This window comes from Lepidochelys olivacea (assembly GCF_965140295.1).
Source record: "Lepidochelys olivacea isolate rLepOli2 genome assembly, chromosome: 4".
Classification (NCBI taxonomy): Eukaryota; Metazoa; Chordata; order Testudines; family Cheloniidae; genus Lepidochelys; species Lepidochelys olivacea.
Window position 1 is genome coordinate 129,052,256 of NC_140414.1, and position 21,220 is coordinate 129,073,475.

Consider the following 21,220-nt stretch of genomic DNA (forward strand, 5'->3'; position numbering starts at 1 on the left):
TCAGTACTCATTTCTCAGGCCCAGAAATGGCACTCCGTCATTTACAGCTGCTCCATGAATGCCTCCAACAATCTTGAATTGGTTCTTGCTATGTCCCACAGCAATCTGCCCTTCAAGAAATTATCATGTTCCCTCATCTCTTCTTGCAGCTCTGCAAATACCAGAGTAATTGAATGTCCTGTGTTTGCAATACTCATGGCAATAGTTCAGAGCTCTGCAGGCTCCTTGCTTTTATCAGTGATGGTGGAGAGTGAAAAGTCCCACATGGGTTTGAGGGATTTTCAAAATAGGCATGAAAATTATAGGATAGAGATGACATTATGCAGTGGAGAAAGTTGCATAATAGGAGCTTGTCCCCCACAGTCCCAGTCACCCCGTGTGACTCATTTCTGCTCCACTATGCATTGCCAAAACTTCCTGAAAGACACGGTGTTGGAGAACAGTGAGCTGAACACTGGGCTACCTAGGCATGGTGCATTGCACTGTGCATCAGCACAATCATTCCTGGGGACTACATGCAGTACCAATGCAAGAAGACAAGTGCGCACAGCAATATACTAACTGCGGAAGCTTTATGTCAAGGTAACTGGGGTCGGCAAAAGTTTGTAGTGTAGACTTACCTTTAGGCTATGTCTACACATACAGCTGTGCAATTGTAGTGCTAAACTGTAGACACGACAGCAATGGGAAGCATTCTCCTATCACAGTTAATCCATCTCCCTGAGAGGCAGTAGCTAGGTCACCGGAAGAATTCTTCCATCGACGTAGCGCTGTCTATGCTGGGGATTAGGTCAGCTAAGATATGTCTCTCAGAGGTGTGGACTTTTCACGCTCCTTAGAGAAGCATATGTCAATGTAAGTTTTTAGTGCTGATCAGCTTTCAGAGAGCACCTAATTCAACTGATATCAAGTGAGATACTGAAACCTAGATCTGTACATAAACAGGAAGAGCATTTTCAGTGAACTTAAGGTTTCCCCCAATGGAGCCCAAATGTATTGACTTCTAAGGCACACTACAAGACGTACAAATTTACTCCAGATTTTTTCAGAAGTTGTAGCCCTTAAGGGCAATGAGTTTCTTTTGCTGAGCTCTCTTTAGTTGACACTGAATAAGTTTTGCTACATTTTAATGGCTGTGGTATTAGTATGCATTTGGAGCTAGAGAATGTGGCAGGCACATTTTATAAAACTTAAAAATTCCCTACTTGCACCAGTTCCTAAATCCTCAGAAGAACAAGGCTGGAGGCCTTCTGGCAGAGTCTACTGCTTACCACCGCATCCAGGAATTCAATGCATGTCTTCAGATCTGGCCTAGTGTCACAGAACTGTCTGAAGAGAAGTCTCCCTATTGGCTGCTTGTCACAGAGCTGGTTATAGTTTTTTTCTGGGTAAAAGAAGAGATTAAACAAATGACATCATTACAAGCCAGAGTGCTGTTCTTGTCAGCCTCCACCCCAAACCCTGCTTTGCCTCCAGCATTTATAATGGTGTTAAATAAATATATAAAACGGTGTTTTTAATTTATAAGGGGCAGGGGGTCGCACTCAGGGCCTTGCTATGTAAAAGGGGTCACCAGTACAAAAGTTTGAGAAACACTGATTTAGAGCATTTATATTGTAGCTTCCCATTCAGGTAGGACCACCAAGATTTCATGCAATCATCATTAACATGTCAAAGGAGCAGGGCTAAACCACCTGTAAGGTCACAAAGGAAAGTGACAGAGACTTGCTTACCACCACCGCTGCCTCCAACATCCCACCACACACACACAAAATAGTGTAACACTTTTATATTAAATTAGCTGCTAGTTGCCTATATATTAAGGAAAAACACTTACTAAGGTCCTGTATATTACATAGTGGAGTGCCAGCCACAATGCAAACAAAAGCAAGCTGATTCTGTAGACCTTACTCACATGAAGAGTCTCATTACCATAAACAGCACTACTCATGTGACCACGTACTGTGGGATCAGCTTCCCTATTGAATTCCACTATAATCATTTGACCAAAATACCTGTGGTCCATATATTCAACATCAGATAGGATTAGTAAATCATCAACAACAATTATTTGTATTATTGTAGCAGCTAGAAACACTAGCCATGGACCAGGGCCCCATTGTACAAGGTGCTGTACAATCAATGAACAGAAAGATTTTCTCTGTCAAAACAGTCTTACACTCTTAGTAATGCTTGGAGGAAAGTGTAAAAACCCCCATAATGAACTATTATGAACAACAAGTCCATCGGAAAGCTTCTTCCTAAACCAAGCAGTTGGCCAACATCCTGGAACAATACGAAATCAGCATCTCTACCCTTCCTTCAGAGTGTATGCACACTAATGATGCACATTAAGGAAAAGGGTGTGTTTTTTTAAATAGGCATGTCCAAGGACAACTGGATCTTGAATTTGGGAGCCTGCCAAAGTGGGTTTGGTATGTTTTTCTGGTGGGCAAGGGAATAAAGACCAAAGAGAGAAAAGGGAGGCAGGGAGGACAAGAGAAGGAAAGAGAGAAAGACCAAAAGCAGAACAAGAGGGGGGGAAAATGTGGATTACAGTATTAAACAGTATAGTTAAATTTTGTGGGTGGGGAAAGAAAGCTGATAGTTCCTGTTTGTCTTACAGATGCCAAAGCTGATTAAGAAGTTTTGTCTTGATAGTTTTATTTGCAACATCTGTGTCCAAAGAAAGAATTAATGCACTTTCATGGTAGCTTGATGCTTACACAGAAGCTTTCCAGTTCAAAAGGTTTCCCACTGAAGGGGTTTACATTTTAATTTCAGTTCTTCAGAGCTGATTTAAAGAGGCTTTAAAAACATAAACAAAAGAAATATCCAATCTGAGGCAATTATAGGTTATTGCTTCAGAAAGGCATGTTGTCACAGTCACAGCAGTATACCCAGATTTCCTTGAACAGGCCACTCTAACATTGTTGCTAGTAACTCGTTAGCATCTGCAATTTTAACATTCTGATGAAGATGCTTCGTTTTTGTGATTTAAACCAGAACATAACAATGTCTTTAAATCACAAGTTAATGAGATTTCAGGAACAGTTTTCTTGGGCACAAATCAACAGTAGCTGTGACGTTTGGTTTCCCCTCAAGAATTCTCAATTAAATTAGAGGACTTGAGGTAAGATTACAAACTAGCAAAATATCTACTCAGAAGCAAGAAGAAACACCTTCATTGGATAATGACATACTCCCACAAGAAATCAGACTTGTGTATTATACACACACACACACACACACACACACACCTACCGATTGAATGTCTAAGATCTTCACAGAAACTGAGATGTGGTAACTTTAGCATTTCCTTCCATTTCTTACTGCGTCCATTCCGTTTGCCACACCCTCCTAAAAGGAAAACAAAGCCCTATGTAAACAAGAGTGGTCTACAGGTCGATCCAATGCTACAATATGCTCTCTTTCCTCTGCAGAGCATATATTGTGATCTTGGGTCATTCTCATTTCTACAGAGAGGTGCCAGATATTTTGCAAGTGGATTGGACTATTTTTTCCTGCAAGCAAGATTATTTAAACAAGCAAATGTGAGTCTCATAACAATTCCCTCATTGTCTTTAATATCTCTGGTGTATTCCAATTTTCTACAATGTGCAAAAATGTTTAGCATCCAGGCACTTTGTACTTGCATGCAGAACATCATCCTTCTGAACCCATAATTCAAATTAACTCTTAAAATTAGACATAGGATTGTGACCCACCCACAAGATCAGAAAAACTTCCATCTATCCAGCTGTGCATATTTTATAAGAAAATTCACAGCTTTGGAGAATCTGAAAATATCTAGGTATATCCAGCAGGTTTAGGATAGGCCAGAAGTCTATAGTGAATTTCCTTCCTTTATTAGCATCACAATTTCAATATCATATTAACAAGTGTGTTTCTATCATTAATCTTTAAAGTAAATATAATCCCACATGTATATTCTGATGCCATACAGAGTTCAATCAACATCTTGAAGGTGCAATTTCAAAGGGTCCTCAAATGCATCTGGCTCCCTTTACCTCCCAAATGGTTTTTGGTTTTATTTTCGTTTTTTTTTTTTAAAAAAAAAGGAAGCAAAAAAGTTACAGAATAAGGAAACAATGCAAGACTGAAGGAGTCAAGAAATTATGACCATTAAAGTTAAGGAATTAAGCACACAAAACTCAGGTTTTACTGCAATGTTAAAAAAACAAATTGTACATGAATAGCCTTTTCTATTCCATTTTCCATGTAAGAATAAGCATTAATACTATCATTATTATGACAGCACACAGGGGCCCAAGTCATGGACCAGGATCTCGTTCACCACTGTACAAATACATACTGTATGTTTTATCGTACAGACTATATAATATACAGGGTAACCAACATGATAGAATTAACCGCTGTAGAAACTGATCCTTTTGAAGGCTATCAACTTTGTTGTTATATCAAGAGTAGTTTTTCACGTTTCATAGATACAAACAGGATTTCTTTATTAATTATCTCATGAAGGTATATTTAATTCACTTATTGTAAGATGAAGGTAACAATATAAGAGATTTTAACTTCTCTACACTTAGACCTTAAGATGTCTATTTTCTTAACACAGTGAAGATGTGTATATGTATACATTTTGTGGAGAGGCTGAGTGATCAATAGATATGATCATTTTAAAAGATTGTTATGAAATGTATCAGTTTAGGTATATCAAAATATTTCACAGATATTAAATTTCATGCTTCACAGAGGTTTTTAAAAAGCATTTAATTTTACATACTGAACCAATACAAATGTGTATCCGCATGACAGAGCAGAAGCAGACAGTGAGACATTTTCGAAGCCATATCCTTTAGCAATGAAAATATCACAAGATACCATTAACCACACTTGGGAGGAGACAGGAAGGGTAGCTGCGCACAACACAGTTACAGGATGCATTAGATTTACCGCAGTGTTCTGTTTTTCTCTAGCTCTGCCCAGCCTCAAAATTCACCACAAAAAGGTGCAATATTTACAAGTATCTTCCCTACCAACCATCCCAGTTTAGGAGGATATCTTCAATGCTCCAGTAAAAAAAGTTTAACATGTCTGTCTGTCTGTGTAATCTGATCTTTGAAAGAGACCCATCTCTAGTGGGAGAAGTGGGGGGCCTGTGAATCCAGGGGAGGTCAACTTTGAAGAAAAAAGGGCCAAGTGGGGCAAGACTATGTATAGTAACATGTCTAGGAACCCTAACAGCCATGCATGCGCTAGGTTCCCAAATGCCCCGTTGGTCTTGGGTCCTGCTGAACTAGTTCTCTGTTGGCATTCTATTGTTAATTTTCTAAAGTGGGACTGACAAGACAAAGATACTGCAATTGCAGTTTTGAACAGGCAATGTTGTATGAGGTATCAAACAACCCAGTTAGTGTGTTTGATGGCACACTGTCCACCTATAGCAAATGGGGAGGAGACATGCTTTGTGACTGCAACATTTTGTTGCAGAAAACTTCTGATCTAGGACGTATGCTAAATAAACCAGCTTCTAAAGACACAAAAAAGTAAGGTTTCAGAGTAGCAGCAGTGTTAGTCTGTATCCGCAAAAAGAAGACCAATAAGACCATTGCACTGATCACCGTAGTTCAGGCCTCAATACTGGTAAATAATCAAGAATACCTACTGGTACTTTGCCCCAAATATTGTGAGAAATTTGTAAGTCCTTTGTTCCTCAGTTTACAAAAAAGGGAATTTTTTAAAGATCACCATCCAGTCACATTCATCCTCTTTTATAAAGTTGAATATCTTGTTCATGATATACTACAGTCAACAGCTTATTTGATTCACTGCAACCAGCCTGGTTCTATGTGCTCTGGTTCCTATTATAATTAGGAACATATCTATAATAACATGAAAAGAACAAGTCAGGCTATCCAGTGTTGAGAATGCCGAATGCATCAACAGAGGATCCAACAAGGTTTTTTGGTTTTATTTTTTAAAAACAACTCTCTTAAATACGCTGTTTCTGTTAAAAATTGTGCAGGAGAGTAATTTACTTTTCAGCTGAAGACTCATCTTATTGTGCATCTTGTTACACTTCTGTAGCAATTCAAAACCAGCTATAACTGAGGCTGCAATGATTATGGTGTGTGACAATATCTATTGATTCCAGAGCTCCTGCCCTGAAATCTCACTGAGAGGTGCTTCAGATAAATTCTTATAGAAAGACATGTGCTCTGCTTTGCCAAACAGAAATGATGAAACTGACAGGTTCTGAAATCTCTGCTTTATGGCTGAGCAACAGGCTTCAAATGTAAGAGAGTCCTAGTTAAACATAACACATGAAGGAAGCAACTGAATACTGACAAAATGTGCAAGTGCTTATATACAGAGTCTAAATACTAAGATGGGCGAACTAGAATGCCTGGCATTAAATGAGAACATTGATAGAATAGGCATTAAGGAAACTTGGTGGAATGAGGATAATTAATGGTGCATGGTAATACCAGGATACAAAATACACAGGAATGACAGAGTGGCACCATATGTGAAAGAAAGCAGAGTCAAATAAGTAAAACATCTTCAGTGAATCCAACAGTACCACAGAATTTCTACAGATAGAAATTCCATGCCTGAACAATAAGAGGATAGCAGTAGAAATATTCTACTGCAGATACGACCAGTACTGTGACAGAGACTGTGAAATGCTCAAGATTATTATTGCATTTTCTGCCTTTGTAGCCACTCTAATGGAGGATTTCAAAATAACCCCATATTAACTGGATGTGTGTCATCTCAGGATGGAATGCAGAAATAAGGTTTCTAGACACAATAAGTGACAGCTTCTTGGAGAAGCTTTGCCTGCAACCCACAAGGAGAGAGGCCATTCTTGATCTAGTCCTAAGTGTAGCACAGGATCTGGTACAAGAGGTGACTATGATCGCTGTTACTGAGCAGTTCACCTGTAATGTAATTGAATTTAACATCTTTGTAGGGGCAAAAAATTCCAAAGAAGCCCATCACAGTAGCATTTAACTTCAAAAAGGGAAACCACACAAATATGAGAAAGCTGGTTAAATGGAAATTAAAAGGAACAGTCACAACGGTGAAATGCCTGCAAATAGTATGGAGACTATTTAAAAATATCTTAGAGACCCAAATGAAATGAAATTGCATTGGTCTTCACGACTGAGGATATGAGGGAGATTCCCAAACCTGAGCCATTCTTTTAGGTGACACATCTGAGGAACTGTCCCAGATTGAAGTGTCAGAGGAGATTTTGGAACAAATTGATAAACTAAACAGTAATAAGTCACTAGGACCAGATGGTATTCACCCAGAAGTTCTGAAGGAACTCAAATGTGAAATTGAATAACTACTAACTGTAGTCTGTAACCTATCATTTAAATCAGCTTCTGCACCAAAATGACTGGAGGATAGCTAACGTGACGCCAATTTTTTTAAAAGGGCTCCAGAGGTAATCCCGCAATTACAGGCCGGTAAACCTGACTTCAGTATTGGGCAAACTGGTTGAAACAACAGTAAAGAACAAAATTGTCAGACATATAGATGAACATAATTTGTTGGGGAAAAGTCAACATCGTTTGTGTAAAGGGAAATTGTGCCTCACCAGTCTACTAGAATTCTTTGAGGGGGTGGGTCAACAAGCATGTGGACAAGGGTCATCCAGTGGCTATCGAGTACTTAGATTTTCAGAAAGCCTTGACAAGGTCCCTCACCAAAGCTTCTTCAGCAAAGTAAGCTGTCATGGGATAAGAGGGAAGGTCCTCTCATGGATCGGTAACTAGTTAAAAGATAGGAAATAAATGGTCAGTTTTCAGAATGGAGAGAGGTAAATAGTGGTGTCCCCTTGGGCTCTATACTGGGACCAGTCCTATTCAACATATTCATAAATGATCTGGAAAAAGGGGTAAACAGTGAAGTGACAAAATTTGCAGATGATACAAAACTACTCAAGATAGTTAAGTCTGAGGCAGTCTGCGAAGAACTACAAAAGGATCTCTCAAAGCTAGGTGTCAGGGCAACAAAATAGGAGATGAAATTCAATGTTGATAAATGCAAAGTAATGCACATTGGAAAACATAATCCCAACTATACATATACAATGATGGGGTCTAAACTGGCTGTCACCACTCAAGAAAGATGTTGGAGTCATCGTGGTTAGTTCTCTGAAAACATCCACTCAATGTGCAGTGGCAGTCAAAAAAATAAACAGAATGTTGGAAATCATTAAGAAAGGGATAGATAAGACAGAAAATATCATATTGCCTCTATATAAATCCATGGTATGCCCATATCTTGAATACTGCATGCAGATGTGGTAGCCGCATCTCAAAAAAGATATATTGGACTTGGAAAAGGTTCAGAAAAGGGCAACAAAAATTATTAGGGGTATGGAATGGCTACTATATGAGAAGAGATTAATAAGACTGGGACTTTTCAGCTTGGAAAAGAGACAACAAAGGGGGGATATGATTGAGGTCTATAAAATCATGACTGCTGTGGAGAAATTAAATAAGGAAGTGTTATTTACTCCTTCTCATAACACAAGAACTAGGGGTCACCAAATGAAATTAATTGGCAGCAGATTTAAAATGAACAAAAGAAAGTATTTTTTCACACAACGCAGTCAACCTGTGGAACTCTTTGCCAGAGGATGTTGTGAAGGCCAAGACTATAACAGTGTTCAAAAAAGAACTAGATAAATTCATGGAAGATAGGTCCATTAATGGCTATTAGCCAGGATGGACAGGGATGGTGTCCCCCGACTCAGTTTTCCAGAAGCTGAGAATGAGCGACAGTGAATGGATCACTTCATGATAACCTGTTCTGTTCATTCCCTCTGGAGCACCTGGCACTGGCCACTGTCAAAAGACGGCATACTGGACTAGATGGACCTTTGGTCTGACACAGTATGGCAGTTCTTATGTATGCCCCAATGAAACAAACCCCCCCCCCCCACACACACACAAAGAAAAAAAAAAACCACCCAGCACCACACACACAAGCATACACAGAGTCAGAGGACCACAAAAAAAAGCCATAATGGCAAAACAGAGTAAAGAAATGGTTAGAGGCAAAAAGGCATCCTTTAAAAATTGGAAGTCAAATCCTAGTGAGGATAATAGAGAAGATCATAAACTCTAGCAAGTCAAGTATAAAAAGGCAGGCCAGGAAAGAATATGAAGACCAACCAGCTAAGGACACAAAAACTAACAGCAAAACTTTTTCAATATATCAGAAGTAGGAAGTGGAGAAAGTGATAAGGAAGTGTTATTCACCCCTTCACACAAAACACAAACCAGAGGTCACCCAAGGAAATTAATAGGCAGCAGTTTTAAAACAAACATGTGGAAGTATTCCACACATCATACCATTAACCCGTGGAATGCATTTGCCAGGGATGTTGTGAAGGCGAAGAGTATAACTGGGTTAAAAAAAGAATGAGAAATTCATGGAAGATAGGTCCATTAATGGCTATTAACCAAGACGGTCAGGGACGCAACCCCACACTCTGTCTCCCCCTAAACCTCCAACTGCTACAAGCTGAGACTGGATGACAGGGGAATTGTTCACTCAATAGTTGCCCTGTTCTTTTCATTGCCTCAGAAGCACCTGTCATTGGCCACTGTCAGAAGACCGGATACTGGGCTACATGGACCATTGGTTTGACCCAATATGTCCATTCTTCTGTTCTAATTAGCCACTAGTTTAGCCTCCCTCAGATGTATCTATGGGCTAGATAGGTCTCCAACAGCAAGTGATACACCTTCATATGGGGGGGGAAAGAGGGGGGAAACTGTTGTGAGAATGACACTATGGTTATGACTGAAAAGGCACTTTAATAAGAACAAGTTTTCAAGCACTTAAGAGTTTCCCAAAAAACATTACCCCTTGGGATGAAATTTCTCATGTTTACTTTCAGCGTAAAGAGGCAGAGAGGGGGGTGCAGACTCTGGGGTGGGGCCAAAAATGAGGAGTTCAGGGTGCAGGAGGGGGCTCCAGGCTGGGGCAGTGGGTTGGGTTGTCGCGGGGGGGGTGAGGGCTCCGGCTGGGGCTGAAGGGTTGTGGGTACAGGAGGGTGCTTTGGGTTGGAACCGAAGGCGGGAGGGGGATCAGGGCTGGGGCGGGGGGTTGGGGTGCAGGAGGGGGTCAGGGGTGCAAGCTCTAGGCGGTGTTTAACTCAAGCAGCTCCCAGAAGCAGTGGCATGTCCCCCCTCCGGCTCCTACACAGAGGCGCAGCCAGGCAGCTCTGCGCGCTGCCCTGTCCGCAGGTGTTGCCCCTGCAGCTCCCATTGGCTGTGGTTCCCAGCCAATGGGAGCTGTGGGGGTGCCACTTGGGGTGGGGGCAGTGTGCAGAGCCCCTTGACTGCCCCCATGCATAGGAGCTGGAGGGGGGACATGCCACGGCTTCCAGAAGCTGCATGGAGTGGGCAAGCCCCCAATCCTACTCCCCAGCTGGAGCTTGAAAGCTGGATTAAAACATCTGGAGGGCCAGATGCGGCCCCCGGGCCACAGTTTGCCCACCCTTGCATTAGATCATTTTTGAGTTATCAAGGCATGATACATTAAATGTTTCCAGCTGTTTTTTTAAACATTCAACTAATCATTTTTTGAAGAAAAGATGGCTGGTTTTTTTGCCTACCTTATATGAGTCCTCAGTGAAAAAACAAAGATGTTTGTTGCAAAGAAGTCTTATATGTGACAATGAAGAAATCTTGTTTGGAAATAAAGTTTAGGAAGCTGAGCATATTTTTCAAAGCAGCAGATGATTTTCCTCTATATAGTCAGCCAGAGTAACTTACTGCTCCTAAGTAAATCCATAAGATCTATGCGATAGGATCCAGTGACTAGCGCAGGGGTGGCCAACCTAAGCCTGAGAAGGTGCCAGAATTTACCAATGTACATTGCCAAAGAGCCACAGTAATACGTCAGCAGCTCCACATCCACTTCCCAGCCCCCAGCACCTCCCACCTGCGGGCAGCCCCTACCAATCAGCGCCTACTCCCCCCACAATCAGCTGTTTCACGTGCGCAGGAGGCTAAGGGGAGGGAGGGGAGAGGAGTGAGGGCATTGCAGGCTCAGGGGAAGGGGCAGAGTAGGGGCAGGGCTTGGGGCAGGGCAGGGGGTTGAACAGCGAGCACCCTTCAGCACATTGGAAAGTTAGCATCTATAGCTCCAGCCCCAGAATCACTGCCTAGGTAAGGAGCCACAGATTAACCTATGAAGAGTCACATGCAGCTCAGGAGCCACAGGTTGGCCACCCCTGGATTACAGCACTAGAAGACTTTGGGCAAGTCACAATATCTATTTCTCTCTTAGTTTCGCCACCTGTATATTGCAGATAAAGATCCTATCCACCTTTGAAAAATACTTGAACTCTATGGTTCAAGAGCACTCAGGAAGTGCAATACTATGGGTTCATGTTTGCTTCCACAGAAATACTTGCACAACTAACTCCAAAAGCCAAACAATCAGATAACATTAGATGAGAAAGCCAAGTCAGCCCCACCCAGCAGAGCTCTGAAAGCACACAACTGTATCAAAAACACACTACGTGCCTTTATCTGAATGTGATCGAAGGCTTGGTCTTCATCATTTTTGAAAAAGTTCAGTGACAGGAGATATAAGGAGAACACAGATACAGAGTTACAATTCCCCTCCATCAGCCATAAACTTGCATAGTACATGATTTACAGGCTCAAACCCAAGAGTATATAGTAATACACAGCACTTTGGGTACCCATATGGCCCCACAGCATGCCAACATTTAATGGCTGACTTAGAACAACGCTTCCTCAGCTCTCGTCCCCTAACGCCCCTACTCTACTTGCGCTATATTGATGACATCTTCATCATCCTCATCATCCATGGGAAAGAGGCCCTTGAGGAAGTCCACCAGGATGTCAACAATTTCCACCCCACCATCAACCTCAGCCTGGACCAGTCCACACAAGAGATCCACTTCCTGGACACTACAGTGCAAATAAGTGATGGTCACATAAACACCACCCTAAACTGGAAACCTACTGATCACTATACTTACCTACATGCCTCCAGCTTTCATCCAGACCACATCACATGATTAATTGTCTACAGCCAAGGTCAAAGATACAACCGCATTTGTTCCAATCCCTCAGAGAGAGACAAACACCTACAGGATCTCTATCAAGCGTTCTTAAAACTACAATACCCACCTGCTGAAGTGAAGAAACAGATTGACAGAGCCAGAAGGGTTCCGAGAAGTCACCTACCACAGGACAGGCCCAACAAAGAAAACAGAACACCACTAGCCATCACCTTCAGTCCCCAACTAAAACCTCTCCAGCACATCATCAAGGATCTACAACCTATCCTGAAGAACAATCCCTCACTCTCACAGACCTTGGGAGACAGGCCAGTCATTGCATACAGGCAGCCCCCCAACCTGAAGCAAATACTCACCAGCAACTACACATCACACAACAAAAACACTAACCTAGGAACCTATCGCTGCAACAAACCCTGTTGCCAACTCTGTCCACATATCTATTCAAGGCACACCATAATAGGACCTAACCACATCTGCCACACCATGAGGGACTCATTCACCTGCACATCTATGGATGTGATATATGCCATCATGTGCCAGCAATGCCCCTCTGCCATGTACGTATTTTTCTCTACGCAAAAGAATAAATGGACACAAATCAGACATCAAGAATTATAACATTCAAAAAACAGTCAGAGAACACTTCAACCTCCGTGGACACTCAACAACAGATTTGAAAGAGGCAACTCTTCAACAAAAAAACTTCAAAAATAGACTCCAATGAGAAACTGCAGAACTGGAATTAATTTCCAAACTGGACACCATCAAATTAGGCCTGAATAAAGACTGGGAGTGGATGGGTCACTTCAAAAACTAAAAACGAATTTCACCATGCTAATTTCCCCCTACTGTTACTCACACTTTCTTGTCAACTGTTTGAAATGGGCCGCCCTGATTACCACTACAAAAGAGATTTTTCCTCCTGTTGAAAATAGCTCACTTTAATTGAATTGTCTCCTTAGAACTTACCCCCCAGTTGGTAAGGCAACTCCCATCTTTTCATGTACTGTGTATATATATCTTCCTACTGTATTTTCCACTCCATGCATCTGATGAAGTGGGTTTTAGCCCACGAAAGCGTATGCCCAAATAAATTTATTAGTCTCTAAAGGTATGTCTACACTACAAAATTAGGTCCAATTTACAGAAGTCGACTTTTATACAAGCAATTTTATACAGTCGATTGTGTGTCCCCCCACTAAGCACATTAAGTCGGTGGAGTGCATCCACAGTACCGTGGCTAGCATCGACTTTCAGAGCGTTGCACTGTGGGTAGCTATGCCACAGTTCCAGCAGTCTCCGCCACCTATTGGAATTCTGGGTTAAGCTCCCAATGCCTGATGGGGCAAAAACATTGTCGCAGATGGTTTTGGGTACATGTCATCAGTCGCCCCTTCCTCTGTGAAAGCAATGGCAGACAATCATTTCGCGCTTTTTTTGTGTGTGCGGGGGGCGATGCCTGCAGACAAGAGCCGTGTGGAGCTGCTTGCGTACTTCCGCCTAGGAGACGGACCTGCTACTGGCTGCTTCCAGGGCACAGCATGGTCCACAGTGCCAGGACAGGCAGGAAGCCTGCCTTAGCACCCCCGCTGCGCCACTGACCAGGAGCCACCCGAGGTAAAACTATGCCGCAACCCTACGCCCCAATCCCCTGCCCCAGCCCTGAGCCCCTTCCGGTACTCCAAACACCGCATTCTCATCCCCACCCCAGAACCTGCAAAGCCAACTCAGAGCCCTGACCCCCTCCTGCACCCCAACCCCCTGCCCCAGCCCTGAGCCCCCCCAACCCAGAGCCCCCTCCTGCACCCTAAGCCCTCATCCCTGGCCCCACCCCACAGCCCTCACCGCAACCCTCTGCCCCAGCCCTGAGCCCCTCCCACACCCCAAGCCCCTCATCCCCAGCTCCGTTGCATCACGGGCATCAACAATTTTCTTCAACTGGGTCGCCAGAAAAAAAGTTTGAAAACCACTGCTCTAGATTAACGTTAATTTACTCATCTCACACATCAATTCCTTATTATCCCCTCAGAACGGAGAAATAGCTACTTCTCCCAACAATCCCTTACAACAGGGGTGGGCAAACTTTTTGGCCCAAGGGCCACATGTGGGTGAGAAAATTGATTGCAGGGCCAGGGCAGGAGGTTGGGACAGAGGAGGGGTGCAGGAGGTATGAGGGGGCTCAGGTCAGGGGGTTGGCGTGAAGGAGAGGTGCGGGATGCGGCAGGGGACTCAGGGCAGGGAGTTGGGGTGCAGGGTGCAGGAGGGGTTCAGGCTCCGGCCCAGCACCGCTTACCTAGAGCAACTCCGGGGTGGCAGCGGCGCGCACTGCGGCCAGGGCCAGCTCCCTGCCTGCCCCGGCCCCGCACCACACCACTCTGGGAAGCGGCCAGCACCACGTCCTTGCGCGGCCCCTGGTGGGGGTGGGGGGAGCAGCACGGAGAGCTCCACGTGTTTCCCTCGCCTGTGGGTATCTCCCCAAAGCTCCCATTGGCCATGGTAACCCGTTCCTGGCCAATGGGAACTTTTAGGGGAGGTACCCACAGGCAAGAGCAGCATGCGGAACTCTCTGTCCCCCCACTCCCACGGGCTGCAGGGACATGGTGTGGCCGCTTCCCAGAGTGGCGCAGTGCCACGGTGGTGGCAATCCCGCGGGCCGGATCCAAAGTCCTGAGGGACCGGATCCGGCCCACAGGCCGTAGTTTGCCCACCCCTGCCTTACAAGGACAGAAAGAAGAGAGTGAAATTGCTTTTTCAAACTGATCAAACTTTCTAACATCTTTTATCTCAGAATATTCAATAGGTATTCACTTGCCTTGACCAGAAGATTTCTGCAGGCTGTGAAGCTATAGAGATAATCCACAGTATGACCAAGGCCACAATTTAAGACAGACACTGTAGAATTATTCTGTTTGTAGACGTCAAGTTTGAGACTATTTGAGTGTTAAGAACGGCAAAAAACTGGCAGATGTACCGGTCCCTCTTGTATAAGCAAAATGTGTGCTAGAAGCAGAATATGTTAAAAGCAATAATGAAACCAACACCAAAGAAACAGAAGCATCAGGGAAGGCAAGTTAATTTCTCTCTTTCTATTTCACATTACTCGGTATGGTCTTTGATGAACTGACAGGATGGAATAGTTGTGTGAATCGGATACTTCCTTACAAAAGCCAGAAAGGGGAAAAGAAAAAAAATCAGGAAGTGACCTTTTTAGGCTCAAACTTTTTGGGACAGCCTGTAGAAAGGCTGCTGTATTTGATTTTTTTTTTTTTTTTTAAACAAAGAACTAGAAAAAATTTATCCCATCTTCGATCTGGATTGTAGAGACTTAGTGCATTAGATTTTCAAAAAAATTTGTATAAAATGATGTGCACAATAACTCACAGAACCCACAGCTGAAGCCGTGAGAACAAGTAATTGGTCCTTTACATCAACTGCATGTCCAATCTCACTAATCATGTGAACAGTTAGATATGCTAATGCATAAACATTTTAGTTTGTGCAACCACTATACATAATTTACAACTCTCCCATATTCCCTCAGACCTGCTCATCCAGTAAATTTACTTAAGTTGAAACTAGGGTTAGCTGATCTGACCTAGAATTTAGTATTGTTATTTTACAATAGGATATAAACGAACATAACTTTGGACCACATTCTATTGTAATGCATCCAGTAGAGATATTTAATTAACAGGATGAAGTGGAACAAAACAGACGCAATTTCAACTTTATATAGATAATCTCTCACCCTCCCAATTATTTTTTTAAAAGTGTTTTAAAATCCCAAATCTGATTCTGTACCTACGCTCTCAGGCATTTATAATAATTTATATTATGCTAGTATTGCAGGCCCCAAGCAGGCTTAGAGCCAGTCATGTAGAGCAATGGCTCTCAAGCTTTCCAGACTACAGTAGCCCTTTCAGGAATCTGATTTGTCTTGTGTACCCTAAGTTTCACCTCACTTCAAAACCACTTGCTTACAAAATCAGACATAAAAATACAAAAGTATCACAGCACACTATTACTGAAAAATTGCTTATTTCCTCATTTTTACCATATAGTTATAAAATAAATTAGAATATAGAATACAGATTCTAAAAAAATCAATATAAATATAAGTACTTACATTTCAGTGTATAGTATGTAGAGCAGTATAAACAAGTAGAAATTTTAGTTTGTAGTAACTTCGCTAGTGCTTTTTATACAGCCTGTTGTAAAACTAGGCAAATATCTAGATGAGTTATTGTACCCCTGGAAGGTCTCTGCATACCCCCAGGGGTACATGAACCCCTGGTTGAAAACCACTGATTTAGAGAATAAGGTAGTATCTCTTTAAATAGATTGGGAGACTTCTCTGAAACATATAGCACAGTGAGCACCACGAGAACACCCAGAGCAGCAATGTGCATAGGTAACTAGGCCTTGTATATTGTGTATATTTAGTAAACATATTTATTTGGACCCCACTATGCCCTTGTAATTTCTTCTTACTCTTATTGTCATAAAAAAGGGCAAAAGTAAAGACAGGCCCATTGTGCATAGTGCTGTACAAACACAGGAAGACAGGTTCTCTGCCACAAAGAGCTTACAGTCTATTTTAAAATAAGATGCAAATAAGTGAGTATAACAATTATTATTAGATGCTCTTATGCCTTCTGACACAAGGCAACCCAGTCTTTCCACCTCCTTCTGTCAAATGCCAAGTTTCTTACTTATAGACAGCTCCATCTTACTCAATGGTTTTCTTATATGTCATCTGTTGTCCTTTCCCCGCTTCCCTCATCTTCCACCAGGTGATAGCCAATCAAGTACTTGCCTAGGAATGCAGTTTTCTGACATTTACACATGTCCGAATCACTTCAGCCTTCTTTCTTGAATCATTGTCTCTGCAGTCTACTGGCCGGTCCTTTATAACATATCAGCATTGGTTATTTTATCCCACCAGCTGACACCAAGGTTTCTTTACAAGCATCTCAGATAGAATGCATTAAGTTTTCTGTTGTGGGTTTCCTAACATTTGCCAAGTTTCAGAAACATAACAATATGGGTATCACAATAGCTTGCTCTTATAATTTGTGAGCCAACTTGTTCCCATTCTTGTAGAGCTTGTGCTGCCTTTTTGTTGAGAAGTACTCTAACCCAGTGCTAGCTACTCAAAGTCGTGGTCTGCAGCGCCTGGGACCCGAGGCAGCACGTTCTGCTTGCGCCGGCTCCGCTCCCCACGCGCTGCCCCAGCTCATGCTAGTTTGACCCCAGCCACCACAGCAGCAGCTGCCAGCGACTCTGCTGCGGCCGCTGCCATTGACGGGGTCACCCCCCCTTCTCTCACCCTTACGCCGCAGAGAGGAATAGGCGCTGCCTAAGCTGCAACATGTGTAATGTAGGTGCGTGTTTCCTGCACATTGTGCCATCCATTCACGCTGCCCCCGCCCAGCCCCGAGCAGACAAAGCCCACAGACACACAAATAAGGAGAAGACTTGTTAATCTCTAGCAATTTCTTGGGCTTGGCTGCCACCCCCTCTCTTTCCTTACCCCCTCCACCCCACTCCAAAAAATAAAATAAATAAATAATAAAATAAAGTAGCCCCTTGATGCTGAAAGACAGTTTAGTGCAGGTTTGGGGAGAGGAGGATTAATTATTATTGTTGGTGGTGTTGTTGTTCCGTGAAATTTGACAGCATTTGCACTGATCAGCAGAGCTGGTGGAGTAAAAAGACACTGTGACAGGTTGTCGGGTGGAGCGGATAAGCCCCCTAAAAAATGTCCGCAAACTTTTATTATATTCATTATATTGTTTCCAATATAAATTAATATTACTACGAATGTTCAAATAATATTTTCTTGGATCGTAAACGAATAATGGTCATTTTATACTATCCGCACAGACATACCGCCTTTCAGTCAGTCTTCAATATATTTAAATGGGAACATCTCTGCGAGTACGCCACACTCTCATTCCAATTCATACAGTGAAGAATGTTAGTTTTTCTGATCTGATGTGCTACGTGCCTATGCAAATACAATAATAATATGGCACAAATATGGTAACAGTCCCTGACACATTGGAAAAAAAATTGCAGTCCGCCACATCAGATAGTTTGAGAAGCACTGCTAACCTCCTCTATGAGAGTATAATCTTCCTGAATAGAGTACTGAGATACCATCAGAAAGGAGTCTTCCACATCCAGCCCATCTTACAGTTATTTCCATAACTGACATATATACATTTTAAAATATGTATGTATGTGTCAGTTATGGAAATAACCTTGAGATGGGCTGGGTCTGGAAGACACCTTTCTGATGGAATCTCAGTACTCTATTCAGGAAGATTATACTTTGGATAAGATGGCCTGACTCACAACCATGGGACCACAGGTTCTTATTCAATATATTCAGAGCTGCCCACTTTATGTATCAAGTATCCTCATCCATCACCTGAGGGATGCACTTGGTAGCTTAGGATACCTCAAACTATAGAAGGAAAAGGGGAAAGGGAAAAGGTAGCAGTATTTACAAGAGCTAAACATGTCTTTTTTAAATGAAAGACTAGATTCTGCAGAAACTGATGAAATTCACCACTGATAAGTGGATTTTCAAGACCTGTATGTTTTTATAATACAGATGATTAGAGTGTATGAATCTTTATTTACAGTCCCTGAAAGCACAAATTTGTGTATACCCCAGTCTCACCTGCCCATATGCTCTCAAGAAATAATATGAAAGGTTTTGTTCATTTTTCTGTCAGTTATTGGGGCTTAGAAGAAACCCTCCCCATTGGAATTTGTTTCCTACTTGCAAGGTCTAGTAGTGTGTACATGTCAGAAGATGTCTGCCCAGGTATCACCACCTATAGTATCTCGAGATAATAAGAAATACCTGCTTACCTGAGACAAAATCCTGCTTGCCTTAAATACAGGAGTAGCCCAATTGACTTCAAAGACACTTTTTGCATAGGAGATCAAATGTGTACTCTGGGGCAGGGGAGGGAGGAAGGTCATTTAGTCTTCAGAAATAGAGCACCTAAACTGGTAGAATTCCAACATCAAAACAAGGAAATGCACAGCCTTTAACCTCTTCCTACACTAATACTTTCCTAACAATTGGCCTTATGTTCAGTCAGACTTAGAGCTGGTCAATACTTAGATTGACCAGCTATGTTGCTCAAGACAGGTGTGAAAAATTCACATTTCTGAATGACATAATTAAGCCAACCTAAATCCCTGCATAGACAACGCTACATCGAGGGAAGAATTCTTCCATCGACTTAGCTACTGCCTCTTCAGAGGCCAATAACCTCCCATCAGCATAGGTAACGTCTACACTGAAGCACTACAGCACCGCAGCTGCAACACTGCTGCCGGAGCGGTGAGTTATATGGGCCCGCGGTGCCTGTGCTCCAGGAATATTCAGAGCCTGTGGGCACGCCTCCACCAATGTTCAGGGCCTCCTCCAATGTCTCTCCCCCGGCCCTGCCTGCCACCCCCATGCGCCTGACCTGGAGCATCTCCTGGCCCTGCCTGCTGCCCCCAGGCAATTTAAAAGGGCCTGGGGGCCACCGCCACCACCATCGCTCCGCGCCACTCCCAGAAGCAGCTGGCATGTCCCTGCAGACCCTGGAGGGGAGTAGTGTCTCCATGCACTGCCCCCACCCCAAGCGCCGACTCTACAACTGCTGCCAATGGGAGCTGCAGGGGCAGTGCCTGCTGGCAGCGGTAAGCAGAGACCCCCCCCCCCGGCCCTCACACCTAGGAGCTGCTGCCAGAGGGGTGTGCAGGTCACTATCGGGAGCCACTAGAGGTAAGCGAACCCCCTGCCCCAGCCCAGAGCCCACACCCCTCACACAAATTCCCTCCCAGAGCCTGTACCCCTCACCCCCTCCCGCACACCAAAACCCTGCCCCAGCCCAGAGCCCGCACCCCAAATCCCCTCACATACCCAAACTCCCTCCCAAAGCCTGCACCCCGCACCTCCTCCTGTTCCCCAACCCCCTGCCTCAGCCCAGAGCCTGCACCCAAACTCCCTCCCAGAGCCGTAGGCAGGTGGGGGTGGGGGCGGGACTTGGACCCGTTCTGGGCACCACCAAAAATTATATAAACCTGCCACCCCTGGCTGCTGCTGTGCCACTGTAGCGTTTCAAGTGTAGACAACACCTTAGACATCTAAGTTTTCTTCATACTGCTTTGGCTGTATGAAGTGAGTGTAAATGGGCCCAGTGCATTTAAGAGGCACTCTGGGGGCCAGAACCTCAGCTGGTGTAAATGGATATTGATTTCAATGGAGCTATGACCATTTACACCACCTGAGGATCTGCTCCTCTGGAGTATTTATACACCATATTACTTTAAGCAATGAAAAGAGGAGCAAGATGAAGATATACATTAGTGTCATGAAGGAAAGCATTTCTTTTTATTTGCCTTTTGGGAGACTGAAATGAATCCGAGGCCTACATATTTATATTTAAAAATGTAGCAAGCTAGTGAAAGACCCATAAAACTAACAAATTATCGACACAAAAAGCAGTAACAGAACAAGAGCTAATGGCTTTTCTGAACTTCTACAAAATTCTTTCAGAATAATCAGTTTATATTTGATAAATTATTTTCCCCCCCTTGGATTCCCTCTTCACGTCTTCCAGGAAACCTAATATTTCATGAAACATTTTTGCTAGAAAAAGCAGTGTAAGTGTAAGTATTCATTTCCCCACTTTATTGTAAAGGTAGAAGTAATCCAACTATTTTTTTCTTTTAAATATTAAAATCCCTATAGGAAAGTTATGTATAAAAATGTACAATTTCTCATGAAATTACAAGCATTCTGGCTTTGCTCTCATAGCTCCCATAATTGATTTTACACTTGTACAGCCTTTTACCTCAGTTGCTTATATAGTACATAATGCAGTGCCCACTACATTCAAAGCAACTTTCTTTATAATTTCTCTTTTCAATAGCCCATTACTTCCACCAAACAAGGGGGTTTTTTTCCAGAAAAAAAAAACAACTCAAACCCTAAATATCTGAAGTGTTATTTCTATTTCTTCTGATGATCATTTAAGTATTCTTAATGTAGGGGGGGGGTGGGAAAGGGGGGGGGTTGGGGGGGAAATCTCCTTACCCTCCCACATACGTATAAAGCCATGA

General features: G+C 43.0%; 1 protein-coding gene across 1 annotated transcript in view; it reads right to left on the bottom strand.

Moving 5' to 3' along the window:
* The window catches only part of GRK4 (G protein-coupled receptor kinase 4), an 82,556-nt gene that overhangs the window by 57,056 nt on the left and 4,280 nt on the right, over positions 1-21,220 (bottom strand). The window contains exons 2-3 of the mRNA XM_084626448.1: positions 3,265-3,360; positions 1,272-1,384 (exon numbers count right to left, since the gene is read on the bottom strand). Of these exons, the coding sequence (XP_084482574.1) occupies positions 1,272-1,384; positions 3,265-3,360 (209 nt within the window). The remainder of the gene's footprint in view (positions 1-1,271; positions 1,385-3,264; positions 3,361-21,220) is intronic.